The 19051-nt window shown below is 40.6% G+C and overlaps 1 protein-coding gene across 1 annotated transcript in view; it reads right to left on the bottom strand.

Moving 5' to 3' along the window:
- Positions 1-2296: 2296 nt before the first annotated feature.
- Positions 2297-19051, bottom strand: part of Hdac9 (histone deacetylase 9) — a 463183-nt gene continuing 446428 nt past the window's right edge. Inside the window, exon 26 of the mRNA XM_041657935.1 lies at positions 2297-7890. Coding sequence (XP_041513869.1) covers positions 7851-7890 — 40 coding nt within the window. The 3' untranslated portion in view covers positions 2297-7850. The remainder of the gene's footprint in view (positions 7891-19051) is intronic.

Here is a 19051-nt window from a genome sequence, read left to right as displayed (position 1 = left end):
GTTTCTACTTTTGGAATGAATAATCACAACAAAACATGAATAACAAGGAACACACAAGCTAAGCACAGTGCACTAAAATGTGCATCTTAAAAACAATCTCATTAAAGTAGACAGAAAATCTTAGAATTAGAAATAAATCATAAACATAATATCACCATGATAAATATTCACACGTTTGCTTTTATTATGTCCTGAAAGGATTCTCTGTGATTACATCTTAAGATTTTAACCCTTGTGATTAGTTTTTAACTTTTTTCATTTATTCTTTGTGTCTTTGAAATCAAGACTCCTGATCCCATCCATCTCCCTTCTCCAGAATAAGACAAAAAAAATAAAATAAGGAGAAACAGTTAGAAAGGGAAAATCTCATCATGAAAGGTGAAGTGTGACATAATAAATTTTAATTTTAAGCCTTATTTCTTACAAAACAAAGGCGATACATAGGTGGGCTTATGCTGTATCTTATTATTACACTGCAAACTCTTTCAATATGGAGTTCAATGGGGTTTCTTGGTTTTTAGACATACTGACAACTTTAAATCTTTTCTCCTCTTTTCAATTCTCGTACTTCCTATTGTCTTCTAAAAAGAACATTTCTTGGTCTCTTTTCCTGAGTCTTGCTTCCCTATTCTTGAGATTCTTGTCAGGAGAGTTCTCTGTTTTTACAGAATAATTACAAAGATACGTATCGAGGGATCCGTTTGTGATCATCCAGGACATTGGTACCACGGTTCTGGGGGGAACAGCAAGGTTTGAAAGTACAAAAGTGTTGAGAAGTGAAAGACATGCTTTGAGCTTTCGACTACGCTTGCTCCTTAGGCGAAGCAGACATCCAGCCTTATCTTTCCGCTTGCATTCTGCTGTTTCTTTCACCATAGAAACTTAAAAACAGACAACCATGAAGTAACATTTGCTGTTTGACAAATCTGATTAGGACAAAGGTGTTTACCATTGAAATCAACTCTACTCACACAGTCCATCTCAAGTTTACATTTTCTTAGACAAAATACGCCTATCCTTTCCCAGAAGGAACCCAAACCACTGTCCATTGGAATCAGTTAGGTTTTAGAATGTTAAATATTGCAGGGGGTTGTAAAATACAAAAATAAGTGTTGGTCCTGACCTAGATTTCAAAAGATTTGTAGTATGTGTTCCAAAGACAATTTAGAGTTTTTGTCTTGGTTAAAGTAAGATGAGACATATGGTGAAAAATAATTGTTTTATACTCTACTAATCTAGCCATGATGACCAGATCCATTTAACTCCACAATTACTACCTCCCCTGCCCAGGTTATCAGAGGCTGAGCATAGAGCCCATCCTAGAGGCTAGGCATAGTTGAAATATGCACAGTGTGTCCTCTTGTATGGGCAGTAGAGGACATTTGGAAAGAGCATAGGCTTTTTAAAGCTAGAAAGATGTAGACATCTCTTACTGACTATAACAACAGTGAGTGAATTATATTCATTCTCATCTGTAAACAGCCTATGTGGTACAAGAGTCATGTGATAGAGAGAATTCTAGTATAGCATTCTGTAGGGGAACATGCATTCGGCAGACCTTATTGCTCTTTCTCCTGACAAGCAAAAGCAAACTATGACCAAACCAGTAACTGTAACTTGTTGTTTGAGACGGGGTCTCCCATTACAGTCTAAGTTGACTTGAAACTCACTACGTAGCCAGGTTGTCCTTGAACTTGTGGCAACCTTCTTGTCTGTCTCAGCTTCCAAAGTTCTGGGACTACAGGCATGAACTAGCAAGTCAGCTAGTAACTATGTTTTCATTTACAATTTTTTTATGTTGTGAATTTTCATTTCATCCAAAGAAATACTTGGAAGCAAACATCTCCAACCTTTAAATTAAAAAGGATTAATTTTCATTTTATATTTGTGAGTGTATTACCTGCATGTATGATATATATATATATATATATATATATATATATATATATATATATATATACCATGTTTGTGCCAGGGGCCTGTAAAGGCAAGAAGAGAGTATCTGATCCCCTGGAACTTGAGCTACAGATAGTTGTGAGTTGCTATGTGGGTCCTGGGAAATGAACCTGGTTCCTCTGCAGGAGCAGCCAGCGCTCTTAACTACCAAGTCATATCTCTGGCCTCAAATTTCCAGAGTTCTGAAAAGTAGAATAGTGTATATCATCATATCTCACAATTAGTAATAGTTGTTTATCACAAAATGTCATGTATTTGTGCTCATCTGTGATGCCGAGTCTAAGGGCAGGCACCTAGGATGTAGAAACTTTAGGACACATTTATTTCAAATAGCTTTTATTCACATAGGACTACAGGAAAATCTAATCAGTAAAAAACACAAGACAAAATGGGCATCATTATTCTTTTTAAGGAGTGTTGACACTAACAACATCAACAATCCTTTGGAGAATAATATTGTGTTTTAAAATCCAAAAGACTAGGGAGCAGGAACACTCTAAAAGCATGTTCAACAATGGTGCCGTAATTAGCTACTGAACCTTTATTAGGGAATTATCTTGCACACGTGGGGATGCATCACTGGCAGAACAACTTCATGTTTGACTATGTATACTTTTCTTAGCAGTTCCGGATGACAGCTTTTGATGAAAGCCGAAAAATTAAGGGCAAAACTACTTGGTCACAGAGGACAAGCAACTGATCTTATCACAGTAACAGATACAAGACCACAATACAAAAGACACATTCACATGACACAAACCAGAAAGTCCCCATTATCTGCACTCGCTCCAATAATCGTGGTCTAGCATTTAACCAAAACAGTGACGAATTTGTTTGCCTGGACTTCCAGCTGATTTACAGCATCAGGTTGTTTGTCTCGAATGACACGGGTTGCCAATGAAAGGCGACAGCACACTCGCTGGGCCCAGCCATCCCTCAAAGGACAATGTCATCTCACCCAGCTTCTGTGAAGGTCTACACTGGCAGAGCCACCCAAAGAGAGTCTGAGAATCTTACAGTTTAGCAAGAGAGAAGGAGCTTTTTCCATTCTAAAAATAGCCTTTGCACACACAGAAGTAACACTCCTCTTCAGATTACAAAAATTTCGTTCTTTTGTGGTTTTTATTATTCCATTTCTACTAAATGTTAACCAACAAAGAGCTCAATCCAGACACTCCTGTGACAGTTTTGTCATTGTTACAAATGCCATGTCCCTGAGAGGGCCAGGGACCTGACCACGGTATCCCTGGAGACAACTGACCACATACACGTGGCATTGTTTGTGCCCGTATGTGCAGAAGGACCAAACAAGAAAATTAAAGGAGTCCATTTTCTATTTCATGAGTCAGATATTTTTATTTCCAAAATATATAGTCTTCCGGTTTCTCCTTTGCTATTCTTACTTCAGGTGGTCATGTGCACTTGATGGTTTGCCTCACATAAGTGTCTTCCAAAGAGCATGGGGAGTGTGAAAAACCTTCCCTGTTTGATAACCAATATTACTCAACTGGATAGTAGCAAAAATGGTGGACGATAATTGACCAAAAATAAAATTCTGCATTAATAAAAGGAAGTGGCAAGCCCCAAGTACAGAATAAATCAAAGCTTGGTATGCTTTTAGATAAAGCTAGCTAAGCCAGGTATCTTTTGATAAGGTATAAGTAAATAACACAATCAAGACTATAAGGCTAGGTTTAGATAAAATGCCTGGAGACCCATATGCCAAGTGGGGTCTCAGAAGACAAATTTGCAGGGTTGTTTCTTCTTAGGAAACATAAGGTAGGCAGAAATCAGAAACTCTGATTGTGTAGATATGCCAATTTGCCATTGGCAAGGAAGCAAGGGAAACAGAGTTTGAGGAAAGGAAGTCACTGGTTAGAAATATTGGCACCGTATAGCATATTATATATTTGCTAGCTTTTCTAGTTTGAGACTTAAGACGGTTGATAAGTGATTACCACTCTAATACCTTATCATTGAGATACAGTCCAGCTAGCCTCAGATTTATGGTCTAAGATTTGTCTGATGGCGTTACTTCCAACGTACTTACTAACAATGGACACACTCATTCCTGTAGATATATCATGATCCCAGGTAGGAATGCTAGAGATAGAACGTATATGTGCTGTGTGACTGGTCTGGAGAACGGAAATTCTATAGTCTTGGGTATTTATAACATGAACACAGAGAGCTGATGGTGAGCGTGACCACAGCACTGGCCGTCCTTGAGATAACGGAAAGCCTTTCTTCTCCACCTCAGATAATTTGCCTTTTGTTTCTTTTGGAGGTAAAAATGTCATCTTTATTGAAGTAGGGCTACAAGTGTGCCATTTGCATTCTGTGTGTGTGTGTGTGTGTGTGTGTGTGTGTGTGCAGTGTGTGCATGTGCGTGTGTGTGCACGTGTGTGTATCTCAGCAAGCATGTGATTTCCAAAAGCAGGAGGAGAATATTGGGACAGATAAGACTAGGAAAGACAATGTCACACTTAGACGGAGCAGCAAGTTCAAGCTCAGAATGAATCATTGCTTAGGAGACAAACTTTTGGCTTCTTTCCAGGCTGCTCAGTTTTAACACTTGCTTCCACCGAAACTCATAGACAAAAAATTTTGAGAGAAATATTAAAAAAAAAAAACTTAATCGCAAAGTTCCAGAATCAAATAAAGCGAGTTTAAAAGTGCTGAGCGGGGAGGAAGTCTCCTCCAGCCAACCCTCAGGACCATTCTCATGCGCTCCTGTGTGGAGTCTGTAAAGATATCAGTACATTCACAGAGCTTCACGATTGACCTCTAGCAATAAAACAGGTCTGACCTATTGGAGAAACTAGTCCCACAGTTTTTGAAATCTTCGAGGGAGGAAATGCCCCATTTTCAAGGCCACTGTGTTTTTAGTTGGATGAATGAAACTGTCCCTAGTGGGTCGTAGTGCACACGGAAGGCACCGTTTCTGTTCCTAGGACTGCGTGTGCATGGAAATGTCACTTGTGGGAGTTTTTAAACAAATATATCTACTATCTCCAAAATCCGAGTTCTCTCTCCTGTCTGGATATTACAAATTAGATAAAATATTTAAAAATGTTCCCCTTCCAATATTTCCCCATTTGCTAGTCTAAATTTTCATTGATATTTATACCTGCTCAGTCCTTACTAGGGTTGCTTAATGCAGTCAAAAATAAAACGTCCAATTATATAGAAAACAAAACTGATTATATCTCACTTTGTTTCTATTATTTAAACTTACTCTTTTTTACTCGTGTATTTCTCGAAAATTATTTTATTTCAACACGTGTGTGTTGTGCTAGACTGTGAGGGAACTCATGGGGTCGTCTTTCAAAGGGGGGTCAGAACGAGCCCCAGGAGCCGTAATGTTTCTCCATTAGCCTTTCACTGGGGACCACTGGGAACAATAAAAACTAAAGTGTAGGGAAGAAAAATATACCAGTTGGACTGAAAGTTTGGTCAGCTTCTGAAGAAACGCTGGTGCTCTCCGCCCTCTGGGGCCACACTCCATAGTGTAATGCAAGGGTGCGTGCAATCAGGTGTAGAACCTCTCAGCCCACAATGCTACCTTCAACTGTATCCTTCCCCAACAGGGTGTGTCTGCTCTCGGGATCCTAATAATTTGCATTGCAATGAATTAGGTGTGTTGTTACACAGCGGGGAGGAAGAGTGTGATTAGCTCTTTATTAAGTATTTTAAAAATCTAAACTACCACAGAGAGGTCCTAGTGAGTTGGCATGTCCTAGGGGGTTGGCTTCCTCAGACTGAGAAGCCACCTTCCGAGGCCATGCGGTGGCAGGGATATCAGTGAATTAATAAACTTACGCTGCCTTGTTTTGTCTCATTACCCAGCATCTAGTATTGATTCGCAGTGAAGGGGACGTGTAACTCTGAAGTTGGTTTAAAAGGTTCACAATTACAGAGCTTTTTGAAGTATGATAACTTTCCCTCTTTTAAAGTAAGGTCTTCTTTGTAAGCCTTTAAGCCTTTGTTTTTCTTTAAATAAATTTTCTCAATTACCAAGGGGGAAAAAAAAAAGGAAAAGAAAAGAAAGTTAAAAAAGGAGTTAGCAAATATAATTGGCAGGAATTTCTCTAAAACATCAAGAAAATGGAATTTAGAAAACATTTATTATAATCATGAGTCTAGATTGACTTAACCCTTATGCAATGAAAGTCATTTTTACCTAATACTGAGTTACATTCCATTTCAGATTTCCTATTTCAAAGGGTATCTCAAATTTCTAAGATGTTAAACCAAGTACCGAGCCATTTTGTATATGTAATAAAAGTCTTTAAAATTAAAATGGTAATCCTAAAAAAACCAAATGCATGAAAATGTGGCCTGAGTGTATAACAAAGGAGAGTTATGTAATTCTACGTGAGTGAGATCTTTCATCTTTGATTTACAGGTTGGAGTCCTCCCTAACTGAAACCACATTGTTCCATGTCTTTCAGATCTTGGCCTTCCCTAAAACCTTGTTTTAATTAAGGTTTCTTTCAGATTTCTGAATAAAAGCATGACAATCTTCACTTATGGCTTTAATATATCCTTTGAGTTAGGAAAATATATAAAAAGAAACATCAATGTTCAAAAGCATTGTCAGATATTAAATATGTGAGCTATTCTACCTCAGTGTCTTAGGTGTTTGAGTTATGCACTGAAATGCATTTTTCAGAGGCAGTGACTAACTTGATTCTATTCTACTTAGTAAGCTGTTTTTAATCTCAGAAATAAATGTCCTTTATTTTGAACCTTTGCTAGAAAGGCAGGCTGTGCAATGGTGGAGTTCTGGGTTTGTTTCCATGGAAGGCACAGCTCCCATCTTAGCCCCATCCACAGGGACTTCAGATCATTGCCATCCTCATTAATGCATCCCTAAGACCCGGAACACTCAGTGGCATCGCTTGAACAGTGTGCAGAATCAGATAACAAAGTGGGTTAGCCTGAAAGGTAAATGGTAGAAACCAAACGCTAAGCTCCCCTGAGGATGCGGAGGCTGTGGGTGTTTTCTCTAAAGGAGGAAGCAGCGGACGGAGAAAGGGAGAGGTGTGCTGGAAAGATGGGGCGCAAACCACGGCGCCTGAGGTCTGTGCTTTTCACAGACCGCACATCTGCCCAGAGATGCACCCCACAGGCGTGGTCCTTTAAATGGAGTTGCATGTGGTGGAAGAGACCTCAGTACTGGACAAAACTACAAATCCATAATCTGTGAGAACTTGAAACAGACAAAATAGGACACAAAATACTGTCCTATGGCACATGGTAGGCACGGTGTGCAAGTTCCATTTGGACTGCCAAATACATTGTGATTTTTTTCCCCACTAGAACAAAGCCTCATCCCAGCTCCATCTTGAACTCTTACCAGGAAGGATGGAAGTGTGTTAGAACACAGAAAAAAAAAAAAATCCAAAACAAAAGAAGAAAATCCCTGCAGCCCACAGCAATCTGTCTGTAATTCCCATCATAGCTGAAAAGAAACAATTTAAGTCTACTCGACAGTAAACTACACAATAAAACACTGATGACGATGTCAGGAATGAAGATGGCCGTCCTAGCTTCTGAAACGGACAGTATTTAGTGCTGCACTGAAGGTTTCTAGCTCACACCGTGTCTGGGAGCAGGGTCTCAAGCATAAACGCACGCGGGGAGCAGTTTCTTCCAATCCTGGTTACTGTAACTTTAGACTCACAGTGGTTAAGTTTCAGGAATCTGCATTGCCCTTTCAAGTCCATCCAAAGAACAAGTGAAGCTGCTGTTCAGAACCTGATGCCCAGTGTTTACGTTCCATCAAACTGTGCCACCCAAGCAGCAGACATGGCTGAGGGTGCTGGGGCTGGGGGGTGGGGATACACAATGATGTCACACACAGGAAATATCGGGGGAGACTTGGCACTTCACAGGGCTGGTTCCTCCTCCATGGGCTCACCAGCAGTTCTGTAAAAATAAACAGGCAATCAGAATACGGCCCAAGAGTACACAATGGCATCGCAGACCTTCATGCACAATCAAAGCTGATTGTTCAGCTCTCTCCGTGTTTATTTGTGCCATTCAGTTATCCATAAATAGAGTTTCTTTCCTCGGCAGTATAAACAAATGTCAAGTGGAAAAACATTTTAGATCCAAGCAATCATTGAAAATGTTCCTGTTTATATTAAAACATGTCAGAATATTTTATAACTCTAGATTCCAAAATGTACATGTTTTGTGTCTTGGACAGTCGAATAATTTATTGGGAAAAATTTAGGAGCAATAGCAGTGACTTCTGGAACCTTTTTGCTAGGGACAGTGAAAGATTCAGCTACCTTCTCGAGGAGGCTCATCCGGGCTCTGGGTTTTGCTTCTGTTTTTTTCATGACTGGATTGGCCCTCTGCCGGAGGCATTTCAAATCAAATCCTGAATTTGATTAGCAAATCACCGCTACAGACCTACATTGGTCTAACTATGGTCATGTATAAATCGTTTGTGTTTGGCATCATAAAGTGGGGTGCTCTGCTCAGCTAAAAACCAAAGCTAATTGCTTGAAAATTATCCTTGAATGTTAACCTTAATTTAGTAACACGTTGAGAGTGTTTTAAGGCTAACTTTTACAATGATTTTTAATTCAGTCAAAAGAACAAATTGCAGCAGGAACCCAAATACGTCAGGCTGTTGGATTGTCTTGGGAAGTTGGATCAGGGGGATTCGAGATGCTGGGATGGTGAAGGTTGAGTCTGAACCCTGTAGGCTAAAAATGTGGTGATGGGTAATTATAGCACTAGGGTCTGTGAGATCCAGCTCCAAAAATGAACCACGACGAGGAAGACCTCCTGACAGAATTAATGAAGAGAGTGAAACAGCAGTGATAACAAGAAAGGGTGCACAAACAGCAAACCTGCCATGCTTCAGATCCGTCCACTCTTTACCCCATACATACAGAACTATGTCAGACGGCACATAAATACCGCGTGATGCTTTTGGCACCACTAGGAATACAATATACAGGCTGCAACTCGCGCTAGCAGATAGAACAATGCGTAGATAGATAGGGAGTTTTCACTTCATGATGTCTACTTGAAGACATTCTATAACAGGTCACTGTCATGAGAAACCTTAGCATGCATGATATGCGGCAGTTATGGAGACAAGCAGGCTGGCTAGGCATGCTATTTTACAGGCTAAAGAGGAAGAACAATAGGAGGATTTTAACACATCTTTTAGAAAATGAAGAATAAAAATACTAGGCACTCATTAATATTATCTAAGATTCAAGTTCTAAAAGACTCCACGAGTAGTCTTTTTTTAAAAAAAAGGGGGGGAGGGGAGAAAGAAAGGAAAGAAAAATAATTTCTTAGGAATGACCAAGAATGTTCAAAATAAAGACACTGAGGATGTGTTTAGGCTTCATCTACAAAAGATAAAAACAACTAAGATGAGTCATGGTCAAGATTTGCCGCTAACCATATTCATCAGCGTTTGAGAAAGAAAAATCAAATTTAAGAAAACATTTTCATTTTAAAAAGTACATATAAGGGGCTGGAGAGATGGCTCAGAAGTTAAGAGCATTGCCTGCTCTTCCAAAGGTCCTGAGTTCAATTCCCAGCAACCACATGGTGGCTCACAACCATCTGTGATGGGGTCTGGTGCCCTCTTCTGGCCTGCAGGCATACACGCAGATGGAATATTGTAAACATAATAAATAAATAAATATTTAAAAAGTACATATAAATATACAAACCTATTTAAAGATAATATGTGGATCAAAACTTTAAGAACAAGCTAATGGACAGTGATCACCCCACTTCTAACCCAAAGCTACAGGGGAAGGATCTTTCTGGACAGGCACTCCAGCATCAGTGCAACTGGAGAGCCACAGAGACGACCGGCTCATCCCATGTGGGGGAAGCTGGCTGAGTCTTGGTGGAGGAGCACACATTCTCCATGGGCACAAAGGAGGGTTTTCAGACATGAGCATCCTGCCCACATTGCAAGCTAATTACTGACAAAAACTGACTTCTCTCTTGAAGCTTACAGATATGTGGGTAGAAAATAATATAAAACATATACAATAAATAGATTATAACCTGTGCTGTCTATGGAATCCCTTTCTCAAGTAACCCTTAGCAAGCAAGTGAAAGGCTTGCATGACAAGAGCTTCAAGTCTTTGCAGAAAGAAATTGTAGAAGATATTGTGAGATAGGAAGATCTCCCGTGCTCAAGCACAGGTAGAATCTATATAGTAAAAATGGCCATCTACTGAAAGCCAGCTACAAATTCAACACAATTCCCATCAAAATTCCAACACATTTTTTTTTGCCCAACACAATTCTTTACAAACCTTGAAAGAAAAATAGTCAACTTCATATGAAAAAAAAAAAAACCAGGATAGCTAAAACAATCCTGTACAATAAAAGAACTTCTGAAGGTATTACCATCCCTGGTTGCAAGCTCTATTACAGAGCTATAATAAAACTGCATAGTATTGGCATGAAAACAGACACAGTGATCAGCTGAATCGAACTGAAGACAGATAAATCCACATGCCCATGGACAAGTGATTTTTGATAAAGAATTTAGAAACACACAATGGAAAAAAAGAAAGCATCTTCAACAAATGGTGCTGGTGTGACTGAATGTCTGCTTGTAGAAGAATGTGAATAGCTCCATACCTGCCACCATGCATAAAACTTAAGTCCTTGTGGATCAAAGACCTCAACATAAAACCAGATACACTGAATCTGATAGAAGAAAAGGGGGGGGGGGTAGCTTTGAATGCATTGGCACAGGACTTCTTAAATTTAAAACTTCTTAAATAACACTGATAGTGCAGACTCTAAGATTGACAATAGATGAGACTTCATTTATTCAAACTGAAAAGCTTCTGTAACGCAAAGGACACCATACATTGGACAAAAGTAGCAGCCTACAGAATGCGAAAAGATTTTTGACTAAGTCAGCGTCTGACAGAGGGCTAATACCCAAAATATGTAAAGAGCTCAATTAACTAGAAATCGACAAAGCAAATAATCCAATTGAAAAATGGAGTACAGATCTAAACAGAGAATTCTCAACAGAGAAATCTGAAATGAATGAGAAACACTGAAGGAAAATGTTCCACATCCTTAGCCATCAGGGAAATGCAAATCAAAACAACTCTGAGATTCCATCTTATTCCTGTCGGAAAGGCCAAGATCAAAAACACAAGTGAGAGTTTGTGCTGGCAAGGGTGTGGAGCAAGGAGAACACTCCTCCATTGCTGGTGGAGTGCAAACTGGTACAGCCACTTTGCAAATCAACATGGTGGTTTCTCAGAAAACTGAGAATTGATCTACCCCAAGCCCGAGTTATAACACCCCTGAGCATATACCCAAAGAGGCTCCATCCTACCACAAGAAGCTCAACTATGTTCTCAGAAGTTCTATTTATAATAGCCAGAAACTTGAAACCACCTAGATGTCCTTCACCTGAAGAACTGATAAGGAAAATGTGATATATTTACACAATGGAGTATTACTTAGATGTTAAAAAAATTACATCACATAATTTATAGACAAATGGATGGAACTTGAAAAAAAATCTGAGCAAGGCAGCCAGACCCAGAAATACAAACATGTTGTGTACTCATTCATAAGAGGATATTAGCTGTTAGCTAAAGGATAACCACACTACAATTCACCAACCCAGATAGGTAATGAGGAAGACTCACAGGGGGCGGGCACAGCTCATAGATCTCTCTGGGAAGGGGAAATATAATATCATGGGTAGACTTGGGGAGGGTGGGTATGAAAAGAAGAGAGATCAGGTGAGGGGGGAAGTGGGAGAGACAATTCAGGGAGAGAAGACCCGAATGAGTGGCATTGCGGAGTGGGAGGGGATGATATGGCAACCTAATGCAGTGGAAACTTCCTGAAACCTGTGACAGTGACCCCAGCGAAGAAGTAGATGGAGCCCAAACCATTCATCATCCGTAATCAGCAAGACCCCCAGCGGTGGGGCTGTGACACCAATCCAGCCTCAAAACCGTTGATGCACACCTGTCCTGCCTGCAAGATAAGCAGGGGCAATAGTGGCTCAGAACTTGTGGGAGTGGTCAGTCAATGGCTGGTTTAATTGAGGCCCACACCAGGAGAGGGAGCCCATGCCTGACACAGTCTGGACGGCCAGGAACTGGACGCTGGTTGGCTCGGAGACCTAATGATAACCAAACACTAATGACAAAAGTTAATGAAATGATTTCTAATGCTATTCTGATATAGAGCGGTGCCTAGACCAATCACCATCAGAGAGGCTTCACCTGGCAGCTGATGGAAGCAGATGCAGAGACCTAAAGCCAAACATTAGGTGGAGCTCAGGGAATGCCTCAGAAGAGAAGGAGGAAGGGTTGTGGGAGCCTTAGGGATCAAGGATGCTAGAAGAACAAGGCCCACACAATCAACCAAGGAGGGTTCATGAGACCTGCATGGGTCTGTCCTAGGCTTGCATTCATGCCATGGTTGTTTAGTTTGGTGTTTTTGTGGGACTCCTAACAATGGGAGTTGGGGTATCTCTGATGCTTTTGCCTGCTTTTGGGACCCTCCTGCTACTGCTCTATTGTCTGGTCCAGCCTGGATACGAGAGTTTATGCCTAGCTTTATTGCAACTTTCTCCTGCTATTCTGGGGTTGCTTGTTATTTTCTGCAGAGAAACAGAGTGTGTAATAGGGTGAGAGGGGAGGTGGGGAAGGAACTGAGAGAGGTGGGGGGAGGGGAGGCTACTGCCAGGATGTATTGTATGAAAGAACAATGAGTAACTTCTTTTTCAAGGCTACTTTATCTACGGCAGTCCACCTTTAGCTGTGTGTGCATAGGGCATGTGCCCCCCTCGGTGTGCCTTACATCGCCACAATAACACAGTGCCAGCAAGTTCCCTTCACTTTCGGAGGGAATGTCTTGCACTCAGTTCCAATGCTGTTAGGTTTTAAACTCTAACTGTGGTAGAATTTTGTTTTCAGAACAGAAGAGTACTACTTGGTTGGTCCTTAGGGCCGTGGGAAGCAGATATGTTTTCATAAGAGAGGGTGCTCTGTAAACTGTGAGCTGTGAAAATATTCAGAACAGTTGTGCTACTTGTATCTCAAACCCACCCCTCCTGTCTTAGCTTCCCCAGAGCTAAGGTTGCAGGAGCGACCCCCACACCCCACAGGCATTATCTTCATCAAATCTGTATCCCTGAGAGGAAATCAAACATATTTTGTATGTTTGCATGTTGTGCTTTAGACACAGCGAGCTTGAGAGTTGTTGCTGACAGATGACAAGGACTTTTTTGCTGGAAGGCCCCGCTGGCTAGAGGTTGCAGTCTATCATGGCCTGGAAGCCTTTAGCCCAAGCTCAACAACATGGCCGCTTCCGCCAACCCCCCCAGCGAGATTTCTTGCTCTCCACCTGCCCTTGTCTGGAGAATGTCCCTGGACCCAGAGTTCTGACTTTATCTGAAAGCTGTCTCTAAACCTGGATGCCTGATTTATCTCCTGGGTGACCCTGGGCACGGTTTCCTGCTAGAAGTCTCCCCAGTTGCGCACATGGCAGCTAAGACTTGTGCTAGGAGCTTTGCTGCAGGACCCTGCTGCCACGTACGAAACCTTGTGATAGGACCTTGCCAATTAATAAAAATTAGAGTTTGTCTTCCAGCTGCCCAATCCTCTATGTTCCCTATAGTTTGGAATAAAGCTGAGCTGATTCACCAAAGTCGTACCCTGGAGGGCTTTCTCTGTCGTCCTCACAGCCATCTGAATCCTTTTCCCTGCTTCTGCTCCCTTGATTCTTACGGATAAATGCCTCAATGGTCTTAAGAGGATAGCAGAACCACACTTTTTGTTAGTGTTTGTTTGCTTGTTTGTTCTGCTGTTGTTCTGACTTTCGTTTTTTGACACAGGGTCTAGTGTAGGCAAGCTAGCCTCAGACTTGCTATCTAGCTGAGGCTGGCCCTAGGTTCCTGATTCCACCTGCCAAGTGTTGGAAATACACACAGTGACAGTGTGGGGGGAAAGGTGAGATGTGGCACTTTGGAAATGTGGGGGTTCTTGTTTCAGTCGTCCACAGACTAGCACAGGTTAGCAGATGTTCCCCCAGGTCCTATGACCTACCTAGCCACAGGTTCTTGGCTTCTTTAAGAATGCTAGGTATGAATTCCATCTCGTGGAGAGGGCCTTAGAACCAATCAGAAAGTTAGCCCGTAACATTCATGTGCTCCTGTATAGCAGTGGGCCTATCATGTCAGGCAAGCGGCACACATTCTGGGAGGCTGAAGAAGGATTAACACAATTGCAAAGACAGTTTGGGTTATATGGTGTGTTCAAGACACGCCTGGCCTGTGTACTGAGTCTCTGGGGGAAAAAAGAAAAAGAAGATAAGACTAAATTTGAAAAATAATCCCACCCATATAAAAACCAGAGCTAACGATACAATAAACCTGCCAGAGAGGTCTCTGCAACAACAGCTCAGTTGGTTGGAAGATCCGCTCCTCCACCACTGCAAGCCAGGGCCATTGAGCAAACACGAGCTCTGATAGTCAGGAAAGGATTCCTTCAGCCCAGTGCCACAGATTAAGATAATTTAGAAAGTGAAGGGAGGAAAGAGAGAGTAATCTTGACATCAGATATAAGGAGTCTACTGAGTGCCCAGTGCTGGTGTCCGCAATGGAAACCGCACTGAACACAAAAGGCCAACTCCCTGGAGCTTGCAGCCTACAAGTCTTCTTGAAGTCCGATGACTTTAATGTATGTAAAAGAGAATCTGATTGCTATCCAAATTTGCATGTTTGGGTTATACCTTAAAGCAGGGCTTCTCAACCTGTGGGTGGCAACCCCTTTGGGGTCCTGGGACCCTTTCGTAGTGGATGCCTCAACCTACCTCAGAGAACACAGGCATTTGCATTACAATCATGGTTCCCTGCAACATGAAGAACTGTGATGAAGTGTTGCAGCATTAGGAGGATTGAGATCACTGCTTGAAAGACTAGTCTATCAGCAAACAGCAGGACTCCATCAAGGGAAGAAGTGTATCGGTCTTCTCTGTGGCTCTTTGCAGCAGCCACGAACTCCCCCTGCACTGTACTGCGTCCCCATGCCCTGTGCTTTATGACTTCTATATTCTTCCACTTCTCTCTGTTGTTTTCCTCCCCCAGCAATTTAACACACATAGGAGATATTCAATAAAAACCTTTGAAATGCTTCTATGTAATCAGGGCCGGCGTTATAGCTCTTTAGAAGCAATCTAAATTAAGAATAAAACAAGAACTTCAGTGAAGGACAAAATTTCCAGAAATATTCTTGATCTAAGTTACAACCTCACACACATATGATATGTATGGGGTTGTATATGTATATACAGAAACCATAAAAGAAATTGGTATGCCCATCAAAGAAATTGTTAAATCTAAAAAATTCCTGACAGAAAACATCCAGGAAATCTGAGATACTATGAAGAGACCAAAGCTAAGAATAGCAGGGATAGAAGACAGAAAAGAATCTCAGCTCAAACCCCAGAAAAAATATTTTTAACAAGAATAGAAAATATTTTTTCCTAACTTTTAAAAGGACAGGCCTATAAAGGTGCAAAAAGCTTACATACAGAACACCAAATAGATTGTACCAGAAAAGAAACCCCTCTCCACATAATAATCAAAACACCAAACACAAAGAACAAAAAAAGTATATTAAAAGCTGCAAGGGGAGAAGGCCAAGTAACATATAAAGGCAGACCTTGTATAAGTACACCCAAGCTCTCAATGGAGACTCTAAACTTAGAAAGGTCTGGTCAGATGTGCTGTAGACTCTAAGGGACCACAGATGCCAGTGCAGACTACTATACCCAGCAAAACTCGCAAGCACCATTGTAACGCTTTAGCAGCAGAAGGTACCTTGGTGGGTTGGAGCCAAGGAGTGTCACAAGACACAACAACAGATCTCACATGAGAGGTTCATGGGAAGAGGGTGTTGCAGAGGCCGCCTCTGAGTGATAGTGGGAGGGGAAAGAGAGCAGAGAGAAGGCACTGGTTTTTATGAGGGGATATAGTACATGGGCATAGAGAGCATGCACAACCCAGAGCAACAGTAAACATCGTGGCAGCTGATGATGATGTGTCTGCTGTCACTTGGTCCGTGAGGGCAGGCTGGTGGGTGAGAATGTCTGAATGCTAACAACCATAGAAAGAGAAAACAAGATATTCCATGACAAAGTCATATTTAAACACTATCTACCCACAAATCCAGTCCTACAGAAGGTAGTATGGGAAGATTTTATCCAATGGAGGTTAACTACACCCATGTGGACACAGGAAATAATAATCTCACACCAACAACACCAGAAGAAGGGACATAGGTGTGCATACACCTATACACAACATACACCCATACACAACAACCACCACCACCAACATAATAACAGGAATTATCGGTCATTAGCCATTAATATCTCTCTCTCTCTCTCTCTCTCTCTCTCACACACACACACACACACACACCAACACCACCACCAACAACATAACAGGAATTAAAGATCACTGGCCATTAATCTCTCTCTCTTACACACACACAAAATACACAACACCACCAACAACTAAGGAATTAGCAATCATGGGTCATTGATATTTTTCAATATCAATGGACTCAATTCCCCAATAAGAGATATAAACTCACAGAATGTATTCGACAATAAGATCCACCCTTTTGCTGTATACAAGAAACACACCTCACATAAAATATAGCATTACCTCAAAGTAAAAGGTTAGAAATAGATTTTCCAAGCAAATGTACCTAAGAAGAAAGCTGGTGTGGTCATTCTATATCTAACAAAACAGTCTTCAAATCAGAGTTAAACAGAAGAGATGGGGGAAAACATTTCATATTCATCAAAGGAAAAATCCACCAAGATGGTGTCTCAATTCTGAACACCTATACCCCAGACACAAGAGAACCCACATTTATAGGAGAAACATTACTAAAGCTTAAATTAGACATAAACACTCACATATTAATAGTGGGAAACTTCAACACCCCCCACTTCTCAGTGAAAAGGTCATCCAGACAAAAACTAAACCCCCCACTTCTCAGTGGAAAGGTCATCCAGACAAAAACTAAACCGAGAGGTAATGCAGCTGACAGACGTGATGACTCAAATGTAGCTAACAGATATATACATGTAAAATGTAGTTTACAGACATAAACTCAAACACGAGAGGACTTTCTCAGAACATCATAGCTAACAGATATCTACAGACATAAACTCAAACACGAAAGGACTTTCTCAGAACCTCACAGAACTTTCCCCCAAACTGGCCACATACTTGGTCACAAAGGAAGTCTCAACATGCACAAGAAAATAAACCCTGTATCCCACCAGACCAACATGGATTAAAGCTGGATTTCAACAACAACAGAAAGCCTGAAGACTAATGAAAACTGAACAGTTCTCTACTGAAAGACTACTGGGTCAAGGTAGAAATAAAGAAAAAATAAAGACTTCCTAGAATTTAATGAAAATGCATGCACAACATACCAAAACTTATGGGGCACAATGAAAGAAGGGCTAAGAGCAAAGGTCATAGCACTGTGCCTTCATAAAGAAATTACAGAGATCTCATACTAGTAACTTAACAGTATATCTGAAAGCTCTAGAATAAAAAGAAGCAAACACATCCAAGAAGACTAGATAGCAGGAAATAAATAACACAGAAACAGAACAATACAAAGAATCAATGAAATGAAAAGTTTGTCCTTTGAGAAAAATCAACAAAATAGAATAACTAATTCCAAACTAATTAAAAGGTAGAGGGAAAATATCAAAATTAACAAAATTAGTATTTAAAAAGGGGATATAACAACAGACACTGAAGAAATCCAAAGTATCATTAGGTCATACTTCAAAAACTTGTACTCTACAAAGTTGGAAAAAGAAGTGAACAATTTTCTTGCTAGATCCTACTTACCAAACAGGAAAAGCATTGCCAAATTCTTTTTGAGGCCATAGTCATCCTGATACCAAAACCACACAAAGACTCAATAAAGAAAGAGAATTACAGATCAATTTCTCTCATGAACATTGATGCAAGAACACTCAATAAAATGCTTGGAAACTGAATCTAAGAACACACCCAATTGATCAAGTCAGCTTCATCCCAGAGATGCAGGGATGTTTCAACAAATGAAAATCTGTCAATGTGATCCACCATATAAACAAACTAAAAGAAAAAAATGATCATCTCATTAGATGTTTAAAATACCTCTGAGAAAATCCAACATCCCTTCATGATAAAAGTTTTGGAAAGATGGGGTATATAAGGAACATATCTAAACAGGCAGACAGCCAACATCAAATTAAATGGAGAGAAACTCAAAGCAATTCCACTAAAATCAGGGGCAGGAAAGGGCTGTCTACTTTTTTTTTTAATATTTATTTATTTATTATATATACAATATTCTGTCTGCGTGTATGCCTGAAGGCCAGAAGAGGGCACCAGACCTCATTACAGATGGTTGTGAGCCACCATGTGGTTGCTGGGAATTGAACTCAGGACCTTCGGAAGAGCAGGCAATGCTCTTAACCTCTGAGCCATCTCTCCAGCCCTGTCTACTTTATATCTATTCAACATAGTACTTGAAGTTGAAGCTAGAGCAATAAGACAAAAGAAGATCAAGGGGAATACTAGAAAGGAAGAAGTTAAAGTGTCATTGTTTACAGATGATCTGATAGTATACTTAAGTGACCCCAAAAATTCTACCAAGAAACTCCTACATCTGATAAACATATTCAGTGAAGAGATTGAATATAAGATTAACTAAACTGAGTGGTGATGGGACATGCCTTTAATCCCTGCCCTTGGGAGGCAGGGGCTAGCAGATTTTTGTGAGTTCAAGGCCAGCCTCATTTACAGAGAGAGTTCAAGGACAGCTAGGGTGGTTACACAGAGAAACCTTATCTTGAAAAACCAAAAAGGAAAAAAAGTAACTAAAAAAAGAATCATTAGCTCCCCTATGCACAAATGACAAAATGGCTGAGAAAGAAATCATGGAAGCAGCACCCTTCACAATAGCCACAAATAATATAAAATATTTTGGGTTGACTATAGTCAAGCAAGTAAAGA

Source organism: Microtus oregoni, unplaced genomic scaffold (genome assembly GCF_018167655.1).
Source record: "Microtus oregoni isolate MIOR12 unplaced genomic scaffold, Mior012 000009F_ref0000495, whole genome shotgun sequence".
Taxonomy (NCBI): Eukaryota; Metazoa; Chordata; class Mammalia; order Rodentia; family Cricetidae; genus Microtus; species Microtus oregoni.
Note: the sequence above shows the minus strand (reverse complement) of the source record. Positions and strands in the feature narration are given on the sequence as shown.